This window comes from Haliotis rufescens, unplaced genomic scaffold, assembly GCF_023055435.1.
Source record: "Haliotis rufescens isolate VD_foot unplaced genomic scaffold, xgHalRufe1.0.p SCAF_11, whole genome shotgun sequence".
NCBI lineage: Eukaryota > Metazoa > Mollusca > Gastropoda > Lepetellida > Haliotidae > Haliotis > Haliotis rufescens.
Genome location: NW_025963791.1, coordinates 42960270 through 42983962, shown reverse-complemented (window position 1 = coordinate 42983962; position 23693 = coordinate 42960270). Strand labels below are relative to the sequence as shown.

The 23693-nt window shown below is 41.8% G+C and overlaps 1 protein-coding gene across 1 annotated transcript in view; it reads left to right on the top strand.

Annotated features, from left to right (window-relative positions):
- LOC124121087 overlaps positions 1 to 23693 on the top strand; it is a 175968-nt gene that overhangs the window by 119388 nt on the left and 32887 nt on the right. Inside the window, exons 47-54 of the mRNA XM_048392794.1 lie at positions 4455 to 4550; positions 4773 to 4958; positions 5282 to 5510; positions 5802 to 5904; positions 9125 to 9212; positions 16586 to 16744; positions 18124 to 18279; positions 22131 to 22292. Of these exons, the coding sequence (XP_048248751.1) occupies positions 4455 to 4550; positions 4773 to 4958; positions 5282 to 5510; positions 5802 to 5904; positions 9125 to 9212; positions 16586 to 16744; positions 18124 to 18279; positions 22131 to 22292 (1179 nt within the window). The remainder of the gene's footprint in view (positions 1 to 4454; positions 4551 to 4772; positions 4959 to 5281; positions 5511 to 5801; positions 5905 to 9124; positions 9213 to 16585; positions 16745 to 18123; positions 18280 to 22130; positions 22293 to 23693) is intronic.

Below are 23693 nucleotides of genomic sequence, written 5' to 3'. Positions count from 1 at the left end.
CGTGACGAGAATATTGTGCATGTGTCTGTGATATCTCGACTTAGGAGTTGGGTATTGTTGATATCTCAAGGTGAATATGTGAAGAGGGATACGTATGATATTATTCTAGATGAACGTATGACTCAAGGGTTGACACAATTTTTATGGATAACAACTTCTTTGATACTGTAAAAAGCGACGTTTCGGTATAGATCCTTATACCGTTGTCGAGCAAGACTGAATGAGGGACATAGTGCAGAATATATATAGCAAGTGGAGGATTAACAGTAGAGGATTAACAGTAACAACAAGGGCATACATGAGTGGGATAACATGGGTAGGTGTGACAACAAAGGGATGATGTTATCAGAACATGATGGACAGAAAACACATAGCTAGAAGCCAATGGGGCATGAAGCCAATAAACAGGTGATTATTGTTTGATGAGTTCATAGTAGGCGGGTGGGATGAAATAGCCTTGATCTCTGTTGATTGATGGCTTGTGGCGGCGAATGTGGACTGCTTCTGTTAGTTTTCTTTTGGTGAAATCATGGAGGTTGTTGGCGAGGATTTGGACGTTGTCCCAGTTGATGATGTGATTGGGACAGTTGATGATATGGTCCGAGATGGCTGATTTGCTGTCGGATTTGATGGTGGAGGTTTTATGCTCTTTGGTTCTGGTGTTGATTGGGCGGGATGTTTCACCTACGTAAGATTGAAGTCAATTTTGTAGACTACACCTTTAGCCTCTTGCGTTTTAGATGTGTTCCTGCCAATGGCTCTTAGCAGGGTTGTTGTTACTGTTAATCCTCTACTGTTAATCCTCCACTTGCTATATATATTCTGCACTATGTCCCTCATTCAGTCTTGCTCGACAACGGTATAAGGATCTATACCGAAACGTCGCTATTTACAGTATTAAAGAAGTTGTTATCCATAAAAATTGTGTCTATCTTGTCATCCGTCAACTTCTAAGTAATGCCTATCAAACAAGTGACTCAAGTGTTGTGTTGCTAATGTGTTAACCAGATGAACGTATGACTCAAGGGTTGTGTTGCTAATGTGTCTGTTCTAGATGAACGTATGACTCAAGGGTTGTGTTGCTAATGTGTCTCTTCTAGATGAACGTATGACTCAAGGGTTGTGTTGCTAATCTGTCTGTTCTAGATGAACGTATGACTCAAGGGTTGTGTTGCTAATGTGTCTCTACTAGATGAACGTATGACTCAAGGGTTGTGTTGCTAATGTGTCTCTTCTAGATGAACGTATGACTCAAGGGTTGTGTTGCTTATGTGTCTCTTCTAGATGAACGTATGACTCAAGGGTTGTGTTGCTAATGTGACTGTTCTAGATGAAGGTATGGCTCAAGGCTGGTGTTGCTAATGTGTCTGTTCTAGATGAATGATGACTCAAGGCTGGTGTTGCTAATGTGTCTGTTCTAGATGAAGGTGTGACTCAAGGGTTGTGTTGCTAATGTGTCTCTTCTAGATGAACGTATGACTCAAGGGTTGTGTTGCTACTGTGTCTCTTCTAGATGAACGTATGACTCAAGGGTTGTGTTGCTAATCTGTCTGTTCTATATGAACGTATGACTCAAGACTTGTGTTGCTAATGTGTCTGTTCTAGATGAACGCATGACTCAAGGGTTGTGTTGCTAATCTGTCTGTTCTAGATGAACGTATGGCTCTAGGCTGGTGTTGCTAATGTGTCTCTTCAAGATGAAGGTATGGCTCAAGGCTGGTGTTGCTAATGTGTCTCTTCTAGATGAACGTATGACTCAAGGCTGGTGTTGCTAATGTGTCTCTTCTAGATGAACGTATGACTCAAGGGTTGTGTTGCTAATGTGTCTCTTCTAGATGAACGTATGACTCAAGACTTGTGTTGCTAATGTGTCTGTTCTAGATGAACGTATGACTCAAGGGTTGTGTTGCTAACATGTCTCTTCTAGATGAACGTATGACTCAAGACTTGTGTTGCTAATGTGTCTGTTCTAGATGAACGTATGACTCAAGACTTGTGTTGCTAATGTGTCTGTTCTAGATGAACGTATGACTCAAGGCTGGTGTTGCTAATGTGTCTCTTCAAGATGAATGTATGACTCAAGTGTTGTGTTGCTAATGTGTCTGTTCTAGATGAACGTATGACTCAAGGGTTGTGTTGCTAATGTGTCTCTTCTAGATGAACGTATGACTCAAGGGTTGTGTTGCTAACATGTCTCTTCTAGATGAACGTATGACTCAAGACTTGTGTTGCTAATGTGTCTGTTCTAGATGAACGTATGACTCAAGACTTGTGTTGCTAATGTGTCTGTTCTAGATGAACGTATGACTCAAGGGTTGTGTTGCTAATGTGTCTCTACTAGATGAACGTATGACTCAAGGGTTGTGTTGCTAATGTGTCTCTTCTAGATGAACGTATGACTCAAGGGTTGTGTTGCTTATGTGTCTCTTCTAGATGAACGTATGACTCAAGGGTTGTGTTGCTAATGTGACTGTTCTAGATGAAGGTATGGCTCAAGGCTGGTGTTGCTAATGTGTCTGTTCTAGATGAATGATGACTCAAGGCTGGTGTTGCTAATGTGTCTGTTCTAGATGAAGGTGTGACTCAAGGGTTGTGTTGCTAATGTGTCTCTTCTAGATGAACGTATGACTCAAGGGTTGTGTTGCTACTGTGTCTCTTCTAGATGAACGTATGACTCAAGGGTTGTGTTGCTAATCTGTCTGTTCTATATGAACGTATGACTCAAGACTTGTGTTGCTAATGTGTCTGTTCTAGATGAACGCATGACTCAAGGGTTGTGTTGCTAATCTGTCTGTTCTAGATGAACGTATGGCTCTAGGCTGGTGTTGCTAATGTGTCTCTTCAAGATGAAGGTATGGCTCAAGGCTGGTGTTGCTAATGTGTCTCTTCTAGATGAACGTATGACTCAAGGCTGGTGTTGCTAATGTGTCTCTTCTAGATGAACGTATGACTCAAGGGTTGTGTTGCTAATGTGTCTCTTCTAGATGAACGTATGACTCAAGACTTGTGTTGCTAATGTGTCTGTTCTAGATGAACGTATGACTCAAGGGTTGTGTTGCTAACATGTCTCTTCTAGATGAACGTATGACTCAAGACTTGTGTTGCTAATGTGTCTGTTCTAGATGAACGTATGACTCAAGACTTGTGTTGCTAATGTGTCTGTTCTAGATGAACGTATGACTCAAGGCTGGTGTTGCTAATGTGTCTCTTCAAGATGAATGTATGACTCAAGTGTTGTGTTGCTAATGTGTCTGTTCTAGATGAACGTATGACTCAAGGGTTGTGTTGCTAATGTGTCTGTTCTAGATGAAGGTATGGCTCAAGGCTGGTGTTGCTAATGTGTCTGTTCTAGATGAACGTATGACTCAAGGCTGGTGTTGCTAATGTGTCTGTTCTAGATGAACGTGTGACTCAAGGGTTGTGTTGCTAATGTGTCTCTTCTAGATGAACGTATGACTCAAGGGTTGTGTTGCTACTGTGTCTCTTCTAGATGAACGTATGACTCAAGGGTTGTGTTGCTAACATGTCTCTTCTAGATGAACGTATGACTCAAGACTTGTGTTGCTAATGTGTCTGTTCTAGATGAACGTATGACTCAAGACTTGTGTTGCTACTGTGTCTGTTCTAGATGAACGTATGACTCAAGGCTGGTGTTGCTAACGTGTCTCTTCAAGATGAACGTATGACTCAAGGGTTGTGTTGCTAATGTGTCTGTTCTAGATGAACGTATGACTCAAGGGTTGTGTTGCTAATGTGTCTCTTCTAGATGAACGTATGACTCAAGGGTTGTGTTGCTAATGTGTCTGTTCTAGATGAACGTATGACTCAAGGGTTGTGTTGCTAATGTGTCTCTTCTAGATGAACGTATGACTCAAGGGTTGTGTTGCTAACATGTCTCTTCTAGATGAACGTATGACTCAAGACTTGTGTTGCTAATGTGTCTGTTCTAGATGAACGTATGACTCAAGACTTGTGTTGCTAATGTGTCTGTTCTAGATGAACGTATGACTCAAGGCTGGTGTTGCTAACGTGTCTCTTCAAGATGAACGTATGACTCAAGGGTTGTGTTGCTAATGTGTCTGTTCTAGATGAACGTATGACTCAAGGGTTGTGTTGCTAATGTGTCTGTTCTAGATGAACGTATGACTCAAGGGTTGTGTTGCTAATGTGTCTGTTCTAGATTAACGTATGACTCAAGGGTTGTGTTGCTAATGTGTCTGTTCTAGATGAACGTATGACTCAAGGGTTGTGTTGCTAATGTGTCTGTTCTAGATGAACGTGTGACTCAAGGGTTGTGTTGCTAATGTGTCAACTAGATGAACGTATGACTCACGAGTTGTATTGCTAACATGTCTCTTCTAGATGAACGTATGACTCAAGACTTGTGTTGCTAATGTGTCTGTTCTAGATGAACGTATGACATAAGACTTGTGTTGCTTATCTGTCTCTTCTAGATGAACTCATGATGCGAGGCAGGTATGATGTTGTTTATGCCACTATGGACACCGAAGGAAACGCCGAACTTTGCAGATTCAAGGTGTATATTACAGGTAAGTTATCAACGTCTCGTTTGTTATGTTGTTTTTTTCTGAAATCGACTGCAGTTAACACGCAAGACATACCCATATCTTAATTTTATCAATTTACGTCAATTTTCCAAGTTATTTTTTTTTAATTTGTAAATATATTAGTATTTGTCAGATCTCTTACAGCAATATTAAACATGAAGTTGACTGACCTTTGTGGCATTGTTTGCTGTCTGTTTATTCCAGGATCAAGCACGTGTAGCACAGAGGGCTTCCTGACTACCACACCTTGTGGGGCAAAAGCTATTCGTCACTTCTGTCCTGCTGACCAAGCCCCTTCCGTCCCACTGCCAAATATTCTTGTCTGTGGCAAACTTGGGTCATATAATCTAACGAGTCCATTTGATATATACACACCGCCTGCTTGTGGAGGTAGGTTGATGCATAGCTGTATTGGGTGTGTGAGTGCATGATTATTAACCAACACAATATCCAGTATTGTATAATAACATAGAACTCAGCTACAATACACAATGGGGGAAAGACTCTTGTTTTACACAAAACCACAAACATGTTTCTGTCAAATTAACATTAGTTTGCCAATCAACAGAGGCTCAAATGAAGAGCAGGTCAGACTCAAAAGGTGAACTGTTTCTAATCCGAGACGTGGCTTGTTTTCCTATCCGACACGTACCTTGTGATCCTTTGTGTGAAGCTGCTACCTGGTGTTGTCATACCTGTGCATTTATTTTTAGTGAAATCGCCCCTCAAATATTCGGTGGAGTTCACCCTCATCTACAACATGGCATCAATATGTTCCAACTTCGCTAAAGACGGCTTGTTGAGAGAGTTGAGGAGCAAGTTTGTGAATACCCTCTCTGTGCGGTGGCCGGGGCTGTGTGTTGACGCCTGCACAAACCTTGTAGCTTCAGGACATTGTAAGGAGAGACAAATAGTTGTCAGTGTCGAGTTGACAAAACTTGGGTAAGCTGTATTATACGCATGGCGAGAAATTGTACGAATTTAGTTCATTAAAGTTTGCAATATGCTCATGTGACGAAGAAACACCACCGTGTTACCGTGCCTCCACCGTTATTTCAGTCACACAGTGTTTGCTTTATTGGACTCTTTTCATCTTGACAGAGATAAGAAACATAAGCAAGTAGAGAGCAGGTCATTATTATTGAATGCGTACCCCTTTATTGACAGAAATAAGATAACCAAGAAAGGAGAGAGTATGTCTTTATTATTGCAAGTGTACCCACTTATTGACAGAGCGACGATAACCATGCAAGATAACAGCATCACACTGTCGCCGGATGAGATCATCAAGATTACAGCGATTGAAGGAAATGATTTGAGTGACGAGGCCTTCACAGTGAGTATTACAGGCGACAAAATCCTTTCCATATTCATAAGAAATACCTGCCCAAAGCAGTTGATTGTACAATTTGCGAGTATATAACATGTGTTTACGAAATCATTATCAAATAGGTATTCGCGAAAAGGTGAGTAAAACTCTGGATAGAGGTGACCTTCATTAAAATAAAATTTAACATGCGATTGAATGTCCACAATGACAAACCTGAGGTACACTGCCATCCATTCACAATGGTGGAATAATACTAAATGCTTCAACAGATCTGATTTGTAAATGAGTGAGTGAGTGAGTGAGTATGGTTTTACGCCGCTTTTTAACAATATTCCAGCAATATCACGGCGGGGGACACCAGAAATGGGCAAACCAACACATTGTACCCATGTCGGGAATCGAACCCGGGTCTTCAGCGTGACGAGCAAACGCTTTAACCACTAGGCTACCCGACCGCCCCGATTTGTAAATGACATGTGTTATCCAGGGCAATATCCATTTCATTATGGGCATTGGTCAGTTCAGCACATGAAGTGTTTTTTGTAGGACATCGGTCAGAGTGTGCTACATGACTGTTGGGTCTTTCAGGACATCAGTCAGTGTGCTACATGACTGTGGTGTCTTTCAGGACATCAGTCAGTGTGCTACATGACTGTGGTTGTCTTTCAGGACATCGGTCAGTGTGTGCTACATTGCTGTGTTGTTTTTCGTAGATCATCAGTCAGTGTGTGCTACATGACTGTGATGTCTTTCAGGACATCGGTCAGTGTGCAACATGACTGTGGTTGTCTTTCAGGACATCGGTCAGAGTGTGCTACATGACTGTGGTGTCTTTCAGGACATCGGTCAGTGTGTGCTACATGACCGTGTTGTCTTTCAGGACATCGCTCAGAGTTTGCTACATGACTGTGTTGTTTTTCATAGGTCATCGGTCAGATTGTGCTACATGATTGTGGTGTTTTTTGAGAACATCGGTCAGAGTGTGCTACATGATTGTGGTGTTTTTTCAGAACATTGGTCAGTGTGTGCTACATGACCGTGGTGTCTTTCAGAACATCGGTCAGTGTGTGCTACATGATTGTGGTGTTTTTTCAGGACATCGGTCAGAGTGTGCTACATGATTGTGGTGTTTTTTCAGGACATCGGTCAGAGTGTGCTACATGATTGTGGTGTTTTTTCAGAACATCGGTCAGAGTGTGCTACATGATTGTGGTGTTTTTTCAGAACATTGGTCAGTGTGTGCTACATGACCGTGGTGTCTTTCAGAACATCGGTCAGTGTGTGCTACATGATTGTGGTGTTTTTTCAGGACATCGGTCAGAGTGTGCTACATGATTGTGGTGTTTTTTCAGGACATCGGTCAGAGTGTGCTACATGATTGTGGTGTTTTTTCAGGACATCGGTCAGAGTGTGCTACATGATTGTGGTGTTTTTTCAGAACATTGGTCAGTGTGTGCTACATGACCGAGGTGTCTTTCAGAACATCGGTCAGTGTGTGCTACATGATTGTGGTGTTTTTTCAGGACATCGGTCAGAGTGTGCTACATGATTGTGGTGTTTTTTCAGGACATCGGTCAGAGTGTGCTACATGACTGTGGTGTTTTTTCAGAACATCGGTCAGAGTGTGCTACATGACTGTGGTGTTTTTTCAGAACATCGGTCAGAGTGTGCTACATGATTGTGTTGTCTTTCAGAACATCGGTCAGAGTGTGCTACATGACTGTTGTGTTTTTCAGAACATCGGTCAGAGTGTGCTACATGATTGTGTTGTCTTTCAGAACATCGGTCAGAGTGTGCTACATGACTGTTGTGTTTTTCAGAACATCGGTCAGAGTGTGCTACATGACTGTTGTGTTTTTCAGAACATCGGTCAGAGTGTGCTACATGGCTGTTGTGTTTTTCAGAACATCGGTCAGAGTGTGCTACATGACTGTTGTGTTTTTCAGAACATCGGTCAGAGTGTGCTACATGATTGTGGTGTTTTTTCAGAACATCGGTCAGAGTGTGCTACATGATTGTGGTGTTTTTTCAGAACATCGGTCAGAGTGTGCTACATAATTGTGGTGTTTTTTCAGGACATCGGTCAGAGTGTGCTACATGACTGTGGTGTTTTTTCAGAACATCGGTCAGAATGTGCTACATGACTGTGGTGTTTTTTCAGAACATCGGTCGGAGCGTGCTACATGATTGTGGTGTTTTTTCAGAACATCGGTCAGAGTGTGCTACATGATTGTGTTGTCTTTCAGAACATCGGTCAGAGTGTGCTACATGACTGTTGTGTTTTTCAGAACATCGGTCAGAGTGTGCTACATGATTGTGTTGTCTTTCAGAACATCGGTCAGAGTGTGCTACATGACTGTTGTGTTTTTCAGAACATCGGTCAGAGTGTGCTACATGACTGTTGTGTTTTTCAGAACATCGGTCAGAGTGTGCTACATGGCTGTTGTGTTTTTCAGAACATCGGTCAGAGTGTGCTACATGACTGTTGTGTTTTTCAGAACATCGGTCAGAGTGTGCTACATGATTGTGGTGTTTTTTCAGAACATCGGTCAGAGTGTGCTACATGATTGTGGTGTTTTTTCAGGACATCGGTCAGAGTGTGCTACATGATTGTGGTGTTTTTTCAGAACATCGGTCAGAGTGTGCTACATGACTGTTGTGTTTTTCAGAACATCGGTCAGAGTGTGCTACATGATTGTGGTGTTTTTTCAGAACATCGGTCAGAGTGTGCTACATGACTGTTGTGTTTTTCAGAACATCGGTCAGTGTGTGCTACATGACCGTGGTGTTTTTTCAGAACATCGGTCAGAGTGTGCTACATGACTGTGGTGTTTTTTCTGAACATCGGTCAGAGTGTGCTACATGATTGTGGTGTTTTTTCAGGACATCGGTCAGAGTGTGCTACATGATTGTGGTGTTTTTTCAGGACATCGGTCAGAGTGTGCTACATGATTGTGGTGTTTTTTCAGAACATCGGTCAGAGTGTGCTACATGATTGTGGTGTTTTTTCAGAACATCGGTCAGAGTGTGCTACATGATTGTGGTGTTTTTCAGAACATCGATCAGAGTGTGCTACATGACTGTGGTGTTTTTTCAGAACATCGGTCAGAGTGTGCTACATGACTGTGGTGTTTTTTCAGAACATCGGTCAGAGTGTGCTACATGATTGTGGTGTTTTTTCAGAACATCGGTCAGAGTGTGCTACATGATTGTGGTGTTTTTTCAGAGCATCGGTCAGAGTGTGCTACAGAAGGACCTAGTGGTCGTTGTCCTCAAGGCATCCTGTGATGAAGCTGTCGGTAAAAACAACTGTGGTGAGTAGCTGCATTGCATGTCTGTACCATTCTCAGCATCTGGTAGGGGAGAATGATCTTACTCCCACCTTATAGTTACCCAGGGTAGAATGTGTCCTCAGCACCCATTGATTGTCGTAAAAGGCGACCACATTGGGCAACTGGTTTTCAGAGGGTTGCGCCCCAATTTAGGTAGAGGAATGGTGGTTGAGGGCACTGGTTCCGGGATTAGTGTTCCTATGCCCAATACACCACTCTAACCCTTACGTCACCTCTTCACCGAGACGGGGGGTAGAATGGGCTAGTCATGTTATGCCCAAAACTGTTGTATTATTACTTTTGCCTAGGCTAAAATATTGTAAGACCCAATTGTTCCCAGTACGATGGCCTGGCTTTAGTTATAATGTAATGTTGATGTATATATGTTGTTAAGAAGTTTTGACGTTTGGAATGGTTAGTTTTTATGTTTCAATCTGTGACGTCATGCTTATGATTACTGTCCTTTGTGACAGGTATTTATCTTTCAATTTGTTCTTGTCACAATATGGTTGAGATACTGCAGATGTGACGTTAAATATTAACTCGCTCATTTACTCATTTTTGCTTAGAGTCCTGTGCTTGAAGGTCGTAGCTCATGGGCCAATCTGGTGATATAGTCCTCTGAAATATGGGTTTCTTTAGAAACATGTCATGGACCGAACCAGCCAGACAGTTTTCTTTTTTAATTTCTAAGTTTTTTATGTGCGTATTTCAGGAGTATAATATCCCTATAGCTCTGGTTTTGCAGTCTTGCTTCGACTGCAACATCGTCTTTGTTGACACTCGATGGAGGGTGGGGACCAAGGTTGCTGAAAATTATTCTCATACCATAGCTCAAAACTCTCACTCTGGTTCTTCGAAATCAAATAAGAGAATATATCTCACTTTTTCTTCTGCTGTTAAGTATATATTTCAGGAAAAGATTCTTGGCCCAGGTTCTTGGTTATTGAAACTGCATATGGTAGTTCATTTGCTGTCTCCAAGAGCAGCCAAGGTGCCTACGGAGATGTTAAAAATGTCACTCGCCTCCAGAGCAGTTCTCTTTTAGTAGAATGTGTGAAGAGGCAGCAATCTATCAATCTGCAGTGTCTACATCAGCTTGTAAACACTCAGGTTATTGTCTCGGCATACAAGACACTGGATACTTGTAGACTAAGGAGTAACTTCCTGTTTTACATGACGGCATGACACTTCCCAAATCCATTAAAACTGGTTACTGTAACATCAGTGTTGAAATATATGCACCAAATCCACTCCAATGTTATAAATGCCAAACTTTTGGACATGGTGCGAGGTCTTGCACTAGCAAGGGTCATACTCATGCTGCAGCGAGGCTCATGAGAGCTCCGAATGCACTAATGATATGAAGTGCGCCAACTGCAGTGGTGAGCATCTGGCATCATCTAAATCATTGCCGAATTTTGAACATGAGACCAAAATCCTTAAAATCAAATGCACAAATGATATCTCCTACTTTGAAACAAAGAAATTAGTTCCTGTACAATCAACCCCTACCACTAGTCTAACACATTCAGGTGCAATTCGTTCTCCTGCTCAGGTTTCTGTTACTTAATCTACATTAATTTTTTTTGTTTCCTTCAGAAACCTATGCATATGCTTGTTGTAAGAGGCGACTAACGGGATCGGTTGGGCAGGCTTGTGGACTAGGTTGATGCATGTCATCGTCTCCCAATTGCCAATTTGGTCCATGCTCATGTCAGGATAGACACAATTTTTATGGATAACAACTTCTTTAATACTGTGAAAAGCTTTTCACAGTTTTAAAGAAGTTGTTATCCATAAAAATTGTGTCTATCTTGTCTTCCGTCAACTTCTAAGTAATGCCTATCAAACAATTTATGCTCATGTCAGTTACTGGATTGTCTGGTCCAGACTCGATTATTTACAGACCGCCGTCCTATAGCTGGACTAGCTGGAGTGCGGTGTTAAACAACAAACAAACAAGGAACACACAAACATCAGTTTCAACTTTATGCCAAACAGGGATATCTTGGGTAAATGATGTCCAGATAACCTTGGATCAAAGTACTCAAATATCACAAGATTTCAGCGTTCATCAACCACACAGACTGAGGCACCACAACCAGAAACAATACTAGAGCCATCACAAGATACTGATTCTATATCACCATGAATAGACTCTATGCCATCAAGCCACTGAATGAAGGTCACACCCATTCTGGACTATATCACAATGAATGTAATCCATGCCTTCAAGCCACTGATTGCAGGTCACACCCTGTCTGGTCTATATCACCATGAATGTAATCCATGCCTTCAAGCCACTGATTGGAGGTCACACCCTGTCTGGTCTATATCACCATGAATAGACTCTATGCCATCAAGCCACTGAATGAAGGTCACACACATTCTGGTTTATATCACTATGAAGTAATCCATACCTTCAAGCCACTGATTGGAGGTCACACCCTTCCTGGTCTATATCACCATGAATGTAATCCATGCCATCAAGCCACTGATTGGAGGTCACACCCTTCCTGGTCTATATCACCATGAATGTAATCCATTACCATCAAGCCACTGATTGGATGTCACACCCATTCTGGTTTATATCACCATGAATGTAATCCATTACCATCAAGCCACTGATTGGAGGTCACACACTTCCTGGTCTAGATCACCATGAATGTAATCCATTACCATCAAGCCACTGATTGGAGGTCACACCCTTCCTGGTCTATATCACCATGAATGTAATCCATTACCATCAAGCCACTGATTGGAGGTCACACCCATTCTGGTTTATATCACCATGAATGTAATCCATGCCATCAAGCCACTGATTGGAGGTCACACCCTTCCTGGTCTTTATCACCATGAATGTAAACCATTACCATCAAGCCACTGATTGGAGGTCACACCCTTTCTGGTCTATATCACCATGAATGTAATCCATTACCATCAAGCCACTGATTAGAGGTCACACCCATTCTGGTCTATATCACCATGAATGTAAACCATTACCATCAAGCCACTGATTAGAGGTCACACCCATGCTGGTCTATATCACTATGAATGTAATCCATTACCATCAAGCCACTGATTGGAGGCCAACCCCATTCTGGTCTATATCACCATGAATGTAATCCATTACCATCAAGCCACTGATTGGAGGTCACACCCATTCTGGTCTATATCACCATGAATGTAATCCATGCCATCAAGCCACTGATTGGAGGTCACACCCTTCCTGGTCTTTATCACCATGAATGTAAACCATTACCATCAAGCCACTGATTGGAGGTCACACCCTTTCTGGTCTATATCACCATGAATGTAATCCATTACCATCAAGCCACTGATTAGAGGTCACACCCATTCTGGTCTATATCACCATGAATGTAAACCATTACCATCAAGCCACTGATTGGAGGTCACACCCTTCCTGTTCTATATCACCATGAATGTAAACCATTACCATCAAGCCACTGATTGGAGGTCACACCCTTCCTGGTCTATATCACCATGAATGTAATCCATTACCGTCAAGCCACTGATTGGAGGTCACACCCTTCCTGGTCTATATCACCATGAATGTAAACCATTACCATCAAGCCACTGATTGGAGGTCACACCCTTCCTGGTCTATATCACCATGAATGTAAACCATTACCATCAAGCCACTGATTGGAGGTCACACCTTTCCTGGTCTATATCACCATGAATGTAATCCATTACCATCAAGCCACTGATTGGAGGTCACACCCATTCTGGTGTATATCACCATGAATGTAAACCATTACCATCAAGCCACTGATTGGAGGTCACACCCTTCCTGGTCTATATCACTATGAATGTAATCCATGCCATCAAGCCACTGATTGGAGGTCACACCCTTCCTGGTCTATATCAACATGAATGTAATCCATGCCACCAAGCCACTGATTAGAGGTCACACCCTTCCTGGTCTATATCACCATGAATGTAAACCATTACCATCAAGCCACTGATTGGAGGTCACACCCATTCTAGTCTATATCACCATGCATGTAATCCATTACCATCAAGCCACTGATTAGAGGTCAAACACTTTCTGGTCTATATGACCATGAATGTAAACCATTACCATCAAGCAACTGATTGGAGGTCACACCCTTCCTGGTCTATATCACCATGAATGTAAACAATTACCATCAAGCCACTGATTGGAGGTCACACCCTTTCTGGTCTAGATCACCATGAATGTAATCCATGCCATCAAGCCACTGATTGGAGGTCACACCCTTCCTGGTCTACATCACCATGAATGTAATCCATGCCATCAAGCCACTGATTGGAGGTCACACCCTTCCTGGTCTATATCACCATGAATGTAAACCATTACCATCAAGCCACTGATTGGAGGTCACACCCTTTCTGGTCTATATCACCATGAATGTAATCCATGCCTTCAATCCACTGATTGGAGGTCACACCCTTCCTGGTCTATATCACAATGAATGTAATGCATGCCTTCAAGCCACTGATTAGAGGTCAAACCCATTCTAGTCTAGATCACCATGAATGTAATCCATGCCACCAAGCCACTGATTGGAGGTCACACCCTTCCTGGTCTATATCACCATGAATGTAGACCATGCCATCAAGCCACTGATTGGAGGTCACACCCTTCCTGGTCTAGATCACCATGAATGTAATCCATGCCATCAAGCCACTGATTGGAGGTCACACCCTTCCTGGTCTATATCACCATGAATGAAAGCCATTACCATCAAGCCACTGATTGGAGGTCACACCCATTCTAGTCTATATCACCATGAATGTAATCCATTACCATCAAGCCACTAATTGGAGGTCACACCCATTCTGGTCAATATCACCATGAATGAAAGCCATTACCATCAAGCCACTGATTGGAGGTCACACCCATTCTAGTCTATATCACCATGAATGTAATCCATTACCATCAAGCCACTGATTGGAGGTCACACCCATTCTAGTCTATATCACCATGAATGTAGACCATTACCATCAAGCCACTGATTGGAGGTCAAACCCATTCTAGTCTAGATCACCATGAATGTAATCCATGCCACCAAGCCACTGATTGGAGGTCACACCCTTCCTGGTCTATATCACCATGAATGTAATCCATTACCATCAAGCCACTGATTGGAGGTCACACCCTTCCTGGTCTAGATCACCATGAATGTAATCCATGCCACCAAGCCACTGATTGGAGGTCACACCCTTCCTGGTCTATATCACCATGAATGAAAGCCATTACCATCAAGCCACTGATTGGAGGTCACACCCTTCCTGGTCTAGATCACCATGAATGTAAACCATTACCATCAAGCCACTAATTGGAGGTCACACCCATTCTGGTCTATATCACCATGAATGTAAACCGTTACCATCAAGCCACTGATTGGAGGTCACACCCATTCTGGTCTATATCACCATGAATGTAATCCATTACCATCAAGCCACTGATTGGAGGTCACACCCTTCCTGGTCTATATCACCATGAATGTAATCCATTACCATCAAGCCACTGATTAGAGGTCACACCCATTCTGGTCTATATCACCATGAATGTAATCCATTACCATCAATCCACTGATTGGAGGTCACACCCATTCTGGTCTATATCACCATGAATGTAATCCATTACTATCAAGCCACTGATTGGAGGCCACACCCATACCTGTCTATATCACCATGAATGAAATCCATTACCATCAAGCCACTGATTAGAGGTCACACCCTTCCTGGTCTATATCACCATGAATGTAAACCATTACCATTGAGCCACTGATTGGAGGTCACACCCATCACCATGAATGTAATCCATTACCATCAAGCCACTGATTGGAGGCCACACCCATTCTGGTCTAGATCACCATGAATGAAAACCATTACCATCAAGCCACTGATTGGAGGCCACACCCTTCCTGGTCTATATCACCATGAATGTAATCCATTACTATCAAGCCACTGATTAGAGGTCACACCCATTCTGGTCTATATCACCATGAATGTAAACCATTACCATCAATCCACTGATTGGAGGTCACACCCATTCTGGTCTAGATCACCATGAATGTAATCCATGCCACCAAGCCACTGATTGGAGGTCACACCCTTCCTGGTCTATATCACCATGAATGTAATCCATTACCATCAAGCCACTGATTAGAGGTCACACCCATTCTGGTCTATATCACCATGAATGTAGACCATTACCATCAAGCCACTGATTGGAGGTCACACCCATGCTGGTCTATATCACCATGAATGTAATCCATTACCATCAAGCCACTGATTGGAGGCCAACCCCATTCTGGTCTATATCACCATGAATGTAATCCATTACCATCAAGCCACTGATTAGAAGTCAAACCCATTCTGGTCTATATCACCATGAATGTAAACCATTACCATCAAGCAACTGATTGGAGGTCACACCCATTCTGGTTTATATCACCATGAATGTAAGCCATTACCATCAAGCCACTGATTGGAGACCACACCCATTCTGGTCTATATCACCATGAATGTAATCCATTACCATCAAGCCACTGATTAGAGGTCACACCCATTCTGGTGTATATCACCATGAATGTAAACCATTACCATCAATCCACTGATTGGAGGTCACACCCATTCTGGTTTATATCACCATGAATGTAATCCATGCCACCAAGCCACTGATTAGAGGTCACACCCTTCCTGGTCTATATCACCATGAATGTTATCCATTACCATCAAGCCACTGATTTGAGGTCAAACACTTTCTGGTCTATATCACCATGAATAAACTCCACTCCATCAAGCCACTGATTGGAGGTCACACCCATTCTGGTCTAGGTATATCATCATGATGAAGTTGTGTTAGGGTGGTACTGCATTGGCCACAATTATCACAGACCTTCATTTTTTATTGAAGGATGAGGATCCACCTTTTTCTTTCCCTTACAAATTCTATCAAGCACATTTTGCTTGAATGTGTTTATTTTGCACTTATCAGACAACGCATGTATGATAATGTTCATCCCCTATCTAAAACTTTAGAACAGTTTCTAACCACTTGAATTTAGGATATTTAAAAGAAATCAAACTGTGATAAAATATAGATTTTTATCTGGACAGTCTTTTTTAACCCTTCAATGTGACATTTGACCGATGTTTTAGTGATTTTCAGCATCATTTTTATTATGTTTCTTTACATAAGGTCAGATTAGACAGTTTCTCGCCGCGAATTGCTGCAGGCTGCTGATACGGCGACAAGGAATAATTACTCACTCACAAACTGATTTACTTGTTGCACGTAAGTAGAGAATGAACTGACCACCTGTTGTAACTTCCAGTTGCCTGTGGTCCTGGGTCCTTCTTCAACTCCACTCTCGGCATGTGTGTGCTGTGTCCAGTAGGCACCTACTCAGACATGTCGTCACAGACCTCCTGCAAATCCTGTGGAGGAAAGACCACGCTCAGACCCGGTGCAAGGACGCTGGCCAGCTGTGTGGGTAAGTATGTTAAGTGTAAAGACAAGACCACTCGTCGACACATTTCAAGGACGCTAGCTGGCTGTGTGGGTAAGTACGTTAAGTGTAAAGACAAGACCACCTAAAGACACGATTAAAGGACGCTGGCTAGCTGTGTCGATAAGTACGTTAAGTGTAAAGACAAGACCACCGGAAAACACGATTTAGGGATGCTTGGAGGCTGTGTGGATAAGTACGTTAAGTGTAAAGACAAGACCTCCCGTAGACACGATTAAAGGACGCTAGCTACCTGTGTGCGTAAGTATGTTAAGTGTAAAGACAAGACCACCCGTAGACACGATTTAAGAATGCTTGCTAGCTGTGTGCGTAAGTACGTTAAGTGTAAAGTCAACACCAACACGATGCAAGGACGCTAGCTAGCGTTTTCAGAAAGAATGTAAATTTAACTTATATTTGCAGTAGGGGGTAGGGTGGTCAGGCTCACTTAGCGGGGAAAGTACCAAAAAGAGCATAACGGGAGCGGTAAAATGAGAAACATGATCTTTTTGGGGCGAAGCTTATACCTTGCCAGACAAAAATGGTGTATACCAGAAAGGTTAGCGTTTATACTTATGAACTAAGAAATTAAATTGACTAGGGGACCAAAATGAAACCCAGCTTAGTCCCAAATTTGACAATAATGTCTGATGCGTTTCCCTATGCTTACCTGTACTGTGTGTTCCCAAGTATGTTTAGGTCAGCAATTGACTTGCCTTTGCATGTATTTGTGACGGGTGCCACCGGTGGGGCATGATACGCTCACCTTTTCACGAGCACTCCGTAGCATCCCTATTTGATAGTGATTCGCTGTGCAGAGTTGCGTCCCTTGGGCATGCAAGAAACCTATGACTGTTGTTTCGAATTCCGGGTCGCCCCGATTGTTTCAGAGGTTTGTCAGCACCATACCCGTACTAGTAGGTTTCAACGAGGTGGTAAATGTCTGAGACCTGCATCACATCGGGCTTTCCTCCCACATTAAGCTGTCACGCCGTGATATAACTGGAATACTGTTAAAAGTGGTGTTAAACCCAACTCACTCACTCATTCATTCACTTGATGGCCGGTGACGTGTCTTCCGATTGATTCAGACGCAACTCTTACAAAGGAAAGGAATCTGTACTACATGGCTTGCAATCATGCAGGTCAACTGAGATTCAAACACCTGCTTACATATCTGAATGGTTGCTTGTGTCTTAGGCAATTCGTGCAATTACGTTCCAAGAATTACGTGCAATTACGTTCAAAAAATTATTAATAATTGGCAATTTAGGTTGTTTGTTTGCTGAAGGGAAATAAACTTCATCCGTTCTTTTATTTTAATTCTGTTTATTCCGGGTCAAACTGACAAATTGTATTTCCAGACAAATGTCCAGCTGGTCAGTACTTCCAAGGCAGCAGCTGTAACCCATGTCCACGTGACTACTACCAGGAGAAGGAGGGGCAGTCGTTCTGCTACCCATGTCCTCTGCTCAAGAGAACCAGAATTGAGGGAACAGACAATAAGGCTAAATGTTTCAGTGAGTACAGTTTAATGTGAAATCAACCTGTGTCTCAGAGCCCTGTACGTTTATTGTTTTTAAGTGTAGAAGAAGCACAGAAACACAGATTTTAGTTATCGCTGCAGTTTAATATTAAACACAGTATATCTTTACGTTAGACGTTGGTACAATCTAGTACAGGCTCGACACCTTCAGGATAGGTGAGGTTAATTAAACGACAACGAAAACAAATACAACGTTGGCTATAGCTAAATTCTCATAATTGTATCAATAGCTTAATCAATATTTCAATATATGCTACAACATATGCAGGGTGTCCAGGGTTTTGTGTTAAGCCCCATTCTATTTTCAATTTTAATTAACGAACTACCTGCTCAGGTAGGTAGAACAGAATTCTCGACCAGGAATACAACTTCATCCTGATATTACACAGTTATTTCTGTTATTGCTTGCATGCAATATTATTCTAATCTCCGATACCATAGTTGGACTTCAGAAGCGCAATGATGTCTCTATAAGTATTGTAGGGATCATGATTTAGACGTCACTTTGAATAAAACTAAGGTGTTTTTTAGAAAGGTGAAGGGTTGGCAAAAATACAGATTCGGTTATGTAAAGGCTTAAAGTTCAAGTGTGTATCTTCCGACAAGTATTTCAGCATCACTTGTTCTAGAAGCCTGTTGTGGTCATGTCATTTCTCTGATGCCAGTTTACAAGGAAAAAGACAATGTTTGCAATTTTAAACTTATTGTCAAAATTACATCTTCTTCAGCATAAATAAAATTTTAAAATGTTTGATAAGACAATAGTTCCAATTTTGCTCTATGGTTCCGAAGTCTGGGTTCTACACCAGAATGATGAAATAGAATTAATATATACATCGGCATGCAAGCGCTTTCTCGGTGTCAGACGTCAAACAACATGGTTCGAGTTGAATGTCGACGTTATCCTTTATAACGTTATGAATAAAAGAGTTATTGGTAACCGGATAAAGTTTTTGAGTAAGTCCGATCGTCACTTCTCAGAAAAATGTTATTTCATTACCTTTTAAATTATGGTAAAAGTAATTGGGTCTCACAATGTAAATCTGTATTGTTCACCTTTGGGAACACCAGTGTATAAGTCATAATCGATTTTGTCAGAATTTATGCCTGAAATGCAGTCTTGAACAGGATTGGCACAGTCCTCTGGAAGAGGGTAGTTAATCTTATTCTCTATTCAAGGTATCGTTTGATATCTTAGCTGTGTGACAATCAAACAATTTAGAGTGGCGCTTGCTCAGATTGGACGTTGTTGTTTTTTGCTTGAGCTATGTGGAACTGGAAGATACGCTAATATCCCACGAAACAGGAGATTGTGCTGTGTTTGTTTCTGTTAGTCTACTCTGGTTACAAGAAGCTGTGGGTGAATAACTTACCCAAGAAATATGGTGCATATCCAACCAAACAAAACAATAATATTCTTATGTTAACTATTAATAAAACGTCCAGCTAGCTATATTTGTCAAGCAATGTCACTTTATAATACATGTAGGATCTGTGTTCATCACGTTGATCAATGTCTATCAAATATGTAGCTATGAGTCGTTTATAGTCAATTATATACTGAACGCAAAAGAAACGTCACCATGGCTAGATGTATGAGAAACCTCATTTGTTCAAACACTGTAAACATACTTTGAGACATATTCAAAGATGAAACTTGGCAAAACTGATCATCAAGGTTGAAATTAAAGTGTAAAATGTTCTTAAAATGAAACACAAAACTAGTCTCTGAGAACATGACATCACAAGTCAGTATCTCATGGGTCCGCCATTTGCATTGATGACTGCCATGCAACATCGATACATGGGAGGGATGAGGCGGTTGATGAAGGCCAAAGGCACATGAGCCCACACTCTGAGGAACGCCTGACGCAGTTCAGCTACAGTTGTCGGCCTTGGTCGGACGTAATTCAGCCGTCTTTGAACGTTGTCCCGCAGGTGCTAATGGAAATTAAACCGGGACTGCCATTCTGCTGGAGGAAGTCTCTTGTTGCTCTCGCAGTTTGGGCACAGGCGTTATCATGCTGAAACTCGTTGTTGCGGCGACGTGCCAAATGAGGTATGACGTGTGGTCTCAAGACTTGATAAATGTGCCGAGCTGCTGTGACACCATTGCCTCTCCCTGGACCGATGTTCTGGAAGTCCACATAGCCGACCTCATTGTGCAAGACAAATTCCACCCCACACCATGATGCTCGGACCTACCCAAGAGTCTCTCTCAACAACACAAGCATCCGAATAACGTACCCCACGGTGTTACCAGACTCTCGGTCTGCCATCTGCTGTAAAAAATACAGTAATGTCTCTCGTCTGAGAAGAGGACTCTTCTCCACTGCTGGTGGCGCCAATGCTGGTGCTGAAGACGGTCCCGGCGATGACGTGGTGTCAGAATGGGTCCTCGGTGTAGCCTATAACAGTGGAGGTGTGTGCTCGTCAATCGTCGACGCACGGTGTCCGCACTAAGGTTTCGCTGGTTTGTCCCGATGGTCATCTTCCCGAGGCAAGAGAGTTAACTGACGATAAAAGTCCAGTTTCCACCCTTGCCGAACTAGGCTGATTTTATGGAGTTACATTTTGGCAGGACTAACGAGTCTATGCATAATCCAATCAAAATCGCGCAACGAAATCGAAATCCGGTTCGTAAACTGTCATGCAGATTTCTGTCGACTGCAGGATTTGCAAAGCATGTGAACCACTAACTCGTTGTTAACAGATATTTTCTAAATCTGTTCATGTTTTTAATCCAGCTGCTCACGTGATTTAATGCACTTCACGATGTAAGACTCGTTTTATCACAATATAGATCTTGATTATTGATCATATCGTCTTGACTGGGCGCCACCGTTTTGTTTGAAGCAAATGCAAGGTGGAATCTGATTGGTCCATGGGAGAGGTATAGAAGGGACATAACTCGTAATAGCCACTGGTGGGGTTACGATCGAGCCCAGGAATTCCAGCCTAGTTCGGCAAGGATGGAAACTGGACTTTTAAAGTCAGTTTACTCTCTTGCCTCGGGAAGATGCCCCACGGTCTGTCGAGCAATTTCTGCAGCAGTAACAAAGCAATCTTGAAGACGCTATCGCACAATCTGACGATCCTGACGTCGGGTCGTGACTCTTGGGCTTCCACTACATGATCGGTCATCTATAGTGTTGGTGGTCTCGTACCGTTGCTGGAGCCTGTATATGGTCCATGCATCGGGTTATCATGGCCGTTGCCGTGATGCGTTTGTGCGATCGGTTTATATTGTCATCTGCTTTGATTTTTTTATCATCAAATTTCATTTTTCTAGACAAGGTAATGTTAAATTGTAGAAACTTAACCAAAAATTACCCAGATATTTAAATGACAACTTTTCATGCAATGATACTTGGGGTGATGTTTCTTTTGCGTTTCAGTATAGTAGCCAGGAGGGTTGGATATAAGGTTTAATTACAATTACATATTATATCTCTTTTTTTCTAGTGAAATACAGTTTGCGGTAGTCCACTTGGGAACTTCAATTACCATAAGGCTGAGAATGGGTTTACTTTTAACTGATTATTGTTCTGATGTGAGGATAGATAATATAATATTCCAACTTGCAGAGTGGTGTCCTCCTGGCACCAAGTTGCAGGAGATGCCATTTACTTCCAAGCATTGGTCAATGTGTATTCCATGTTGCAGAGTGATGTCCTTCTGACACCAGGTTGCAAGAGATGCCATTTACTTCCAAGCATTGGTCAATGTGTATTCCATGTTGCAGAGTGATTTCGTCCTGGCACCAAGTTGCAGGACCATGTCTTTTACTTCCAAGTATTGCTAAATGTATATTCCACGTTGCAGATGGCTGTCCGTCCGGCACTGTGTTGCAGGATGATGGATCATGCAAGGATTGTGCTCAAGGCTACTACAGGACGCGCAATTTACAAGACAACTGTACGAAATGTCCGCCTGGAAAAACCACTGAAGGAACCAAGACAACATCGTCGTCCGGCTGTAGCTTACGTCAGTATTACGTTGTGTTAGAGTAGAATATTTGTTAGTGAAATATCTAGACACCATGTTATCTATAAGTATGTAACTAAATGATGAAGGATATAAAGTGGGATCTGTCAAAACCTGACCAAATTTACGGTCCAAAATATACCATGTAAATTTATCAAGCAAATCTCACTAATCCAAACTTACTTTATCCCTGGTTTGAACTGAAATTATGTAAACTTTTTGGTCATGTACTTGACACTACCTAATCTGGGTCACACATGACATTTTCCGAAACCCCTGTAAGATGTCATCAAGCTGCCATAGTTCAGGGGGTATTTACGTAAAGCAGTGAGTATTGAGGTATGTCAAGAGCTTTTGTCTAAGCCTTATATCAGGAATGTTTACGTAAAACATGGAGTATTGCTGTTTCAACTGGAAACCACAAAGGCGTTTAACAATGATGAATAAATGAATGAGTTATTACGTAAATGTTTGAAACATGTGGGGAAATATTCATCTCCACTTTTATTAACTGTTTTTTTTCGTAATTCACAAACATAATGCATTGGTAGGTTGCAGACCGCGCTTACTTAACAACTAATTATATCACATAATCATTATAAATGTAGAAAAACTCCTGAGGTTTCTGTGAGGACATAAATCTTGCATGTCCTCGATATGCAAGAAAAAAAATAGATTTTAATAACTATGTTCGTACTTTACAAAGGCATTTTACACTGTAAGTCATGTCTTAAGAATGTAGGAATAAATCGAAATTATTCTAATAATTTGTCATCAGTGTATAATGTGTCAGCTTGTCTGTAAACAGCAAATTGACTTCGAAGTTATTTCTCTGCAATATTGGAACACGTCAAGGTTGCACTTTGAACCCCAAGCTGTGTATTATCTTCAGGAACCAGTTATTTAGTATGATGGTGGAATTCGGTTGGCATGGAATTTACTTATCCCCTATTATTCAAAATGTATTTGCTCTTATGTTTGCTGATGGTGTTTCTTCAATTGCTGACAGTCTGGCAGTTTACAGACAAAGATTGTTGGACTCGAGATATATTGTACATTACCTGGGATGAATGTAAATGTGACAAAAAACAAAGGTTTTCGAAAAACAGTTTTCAGGCATAATATCAAAACTTGCGTCCAAAAGAAACTATACCAATAGTTTTAAAAAACTATTCAAAACACATTGTATGTTCAAAGGATATATGGAGACATTAATGGGAGTGGTGTTCTGGCATGTTGTGAAACCAATTACACTCCAAAGAAGTCGAAACTGTTAGAGGAACAAAGATCCACAGATATACAGAGGGGTCAAACTGTGATAATCCACATTGTCACTGTCAAAACATCAATCCAACAATAGGTACAGTCTAAGCAAAGAAAGTAAACACTGGATTTATAGTG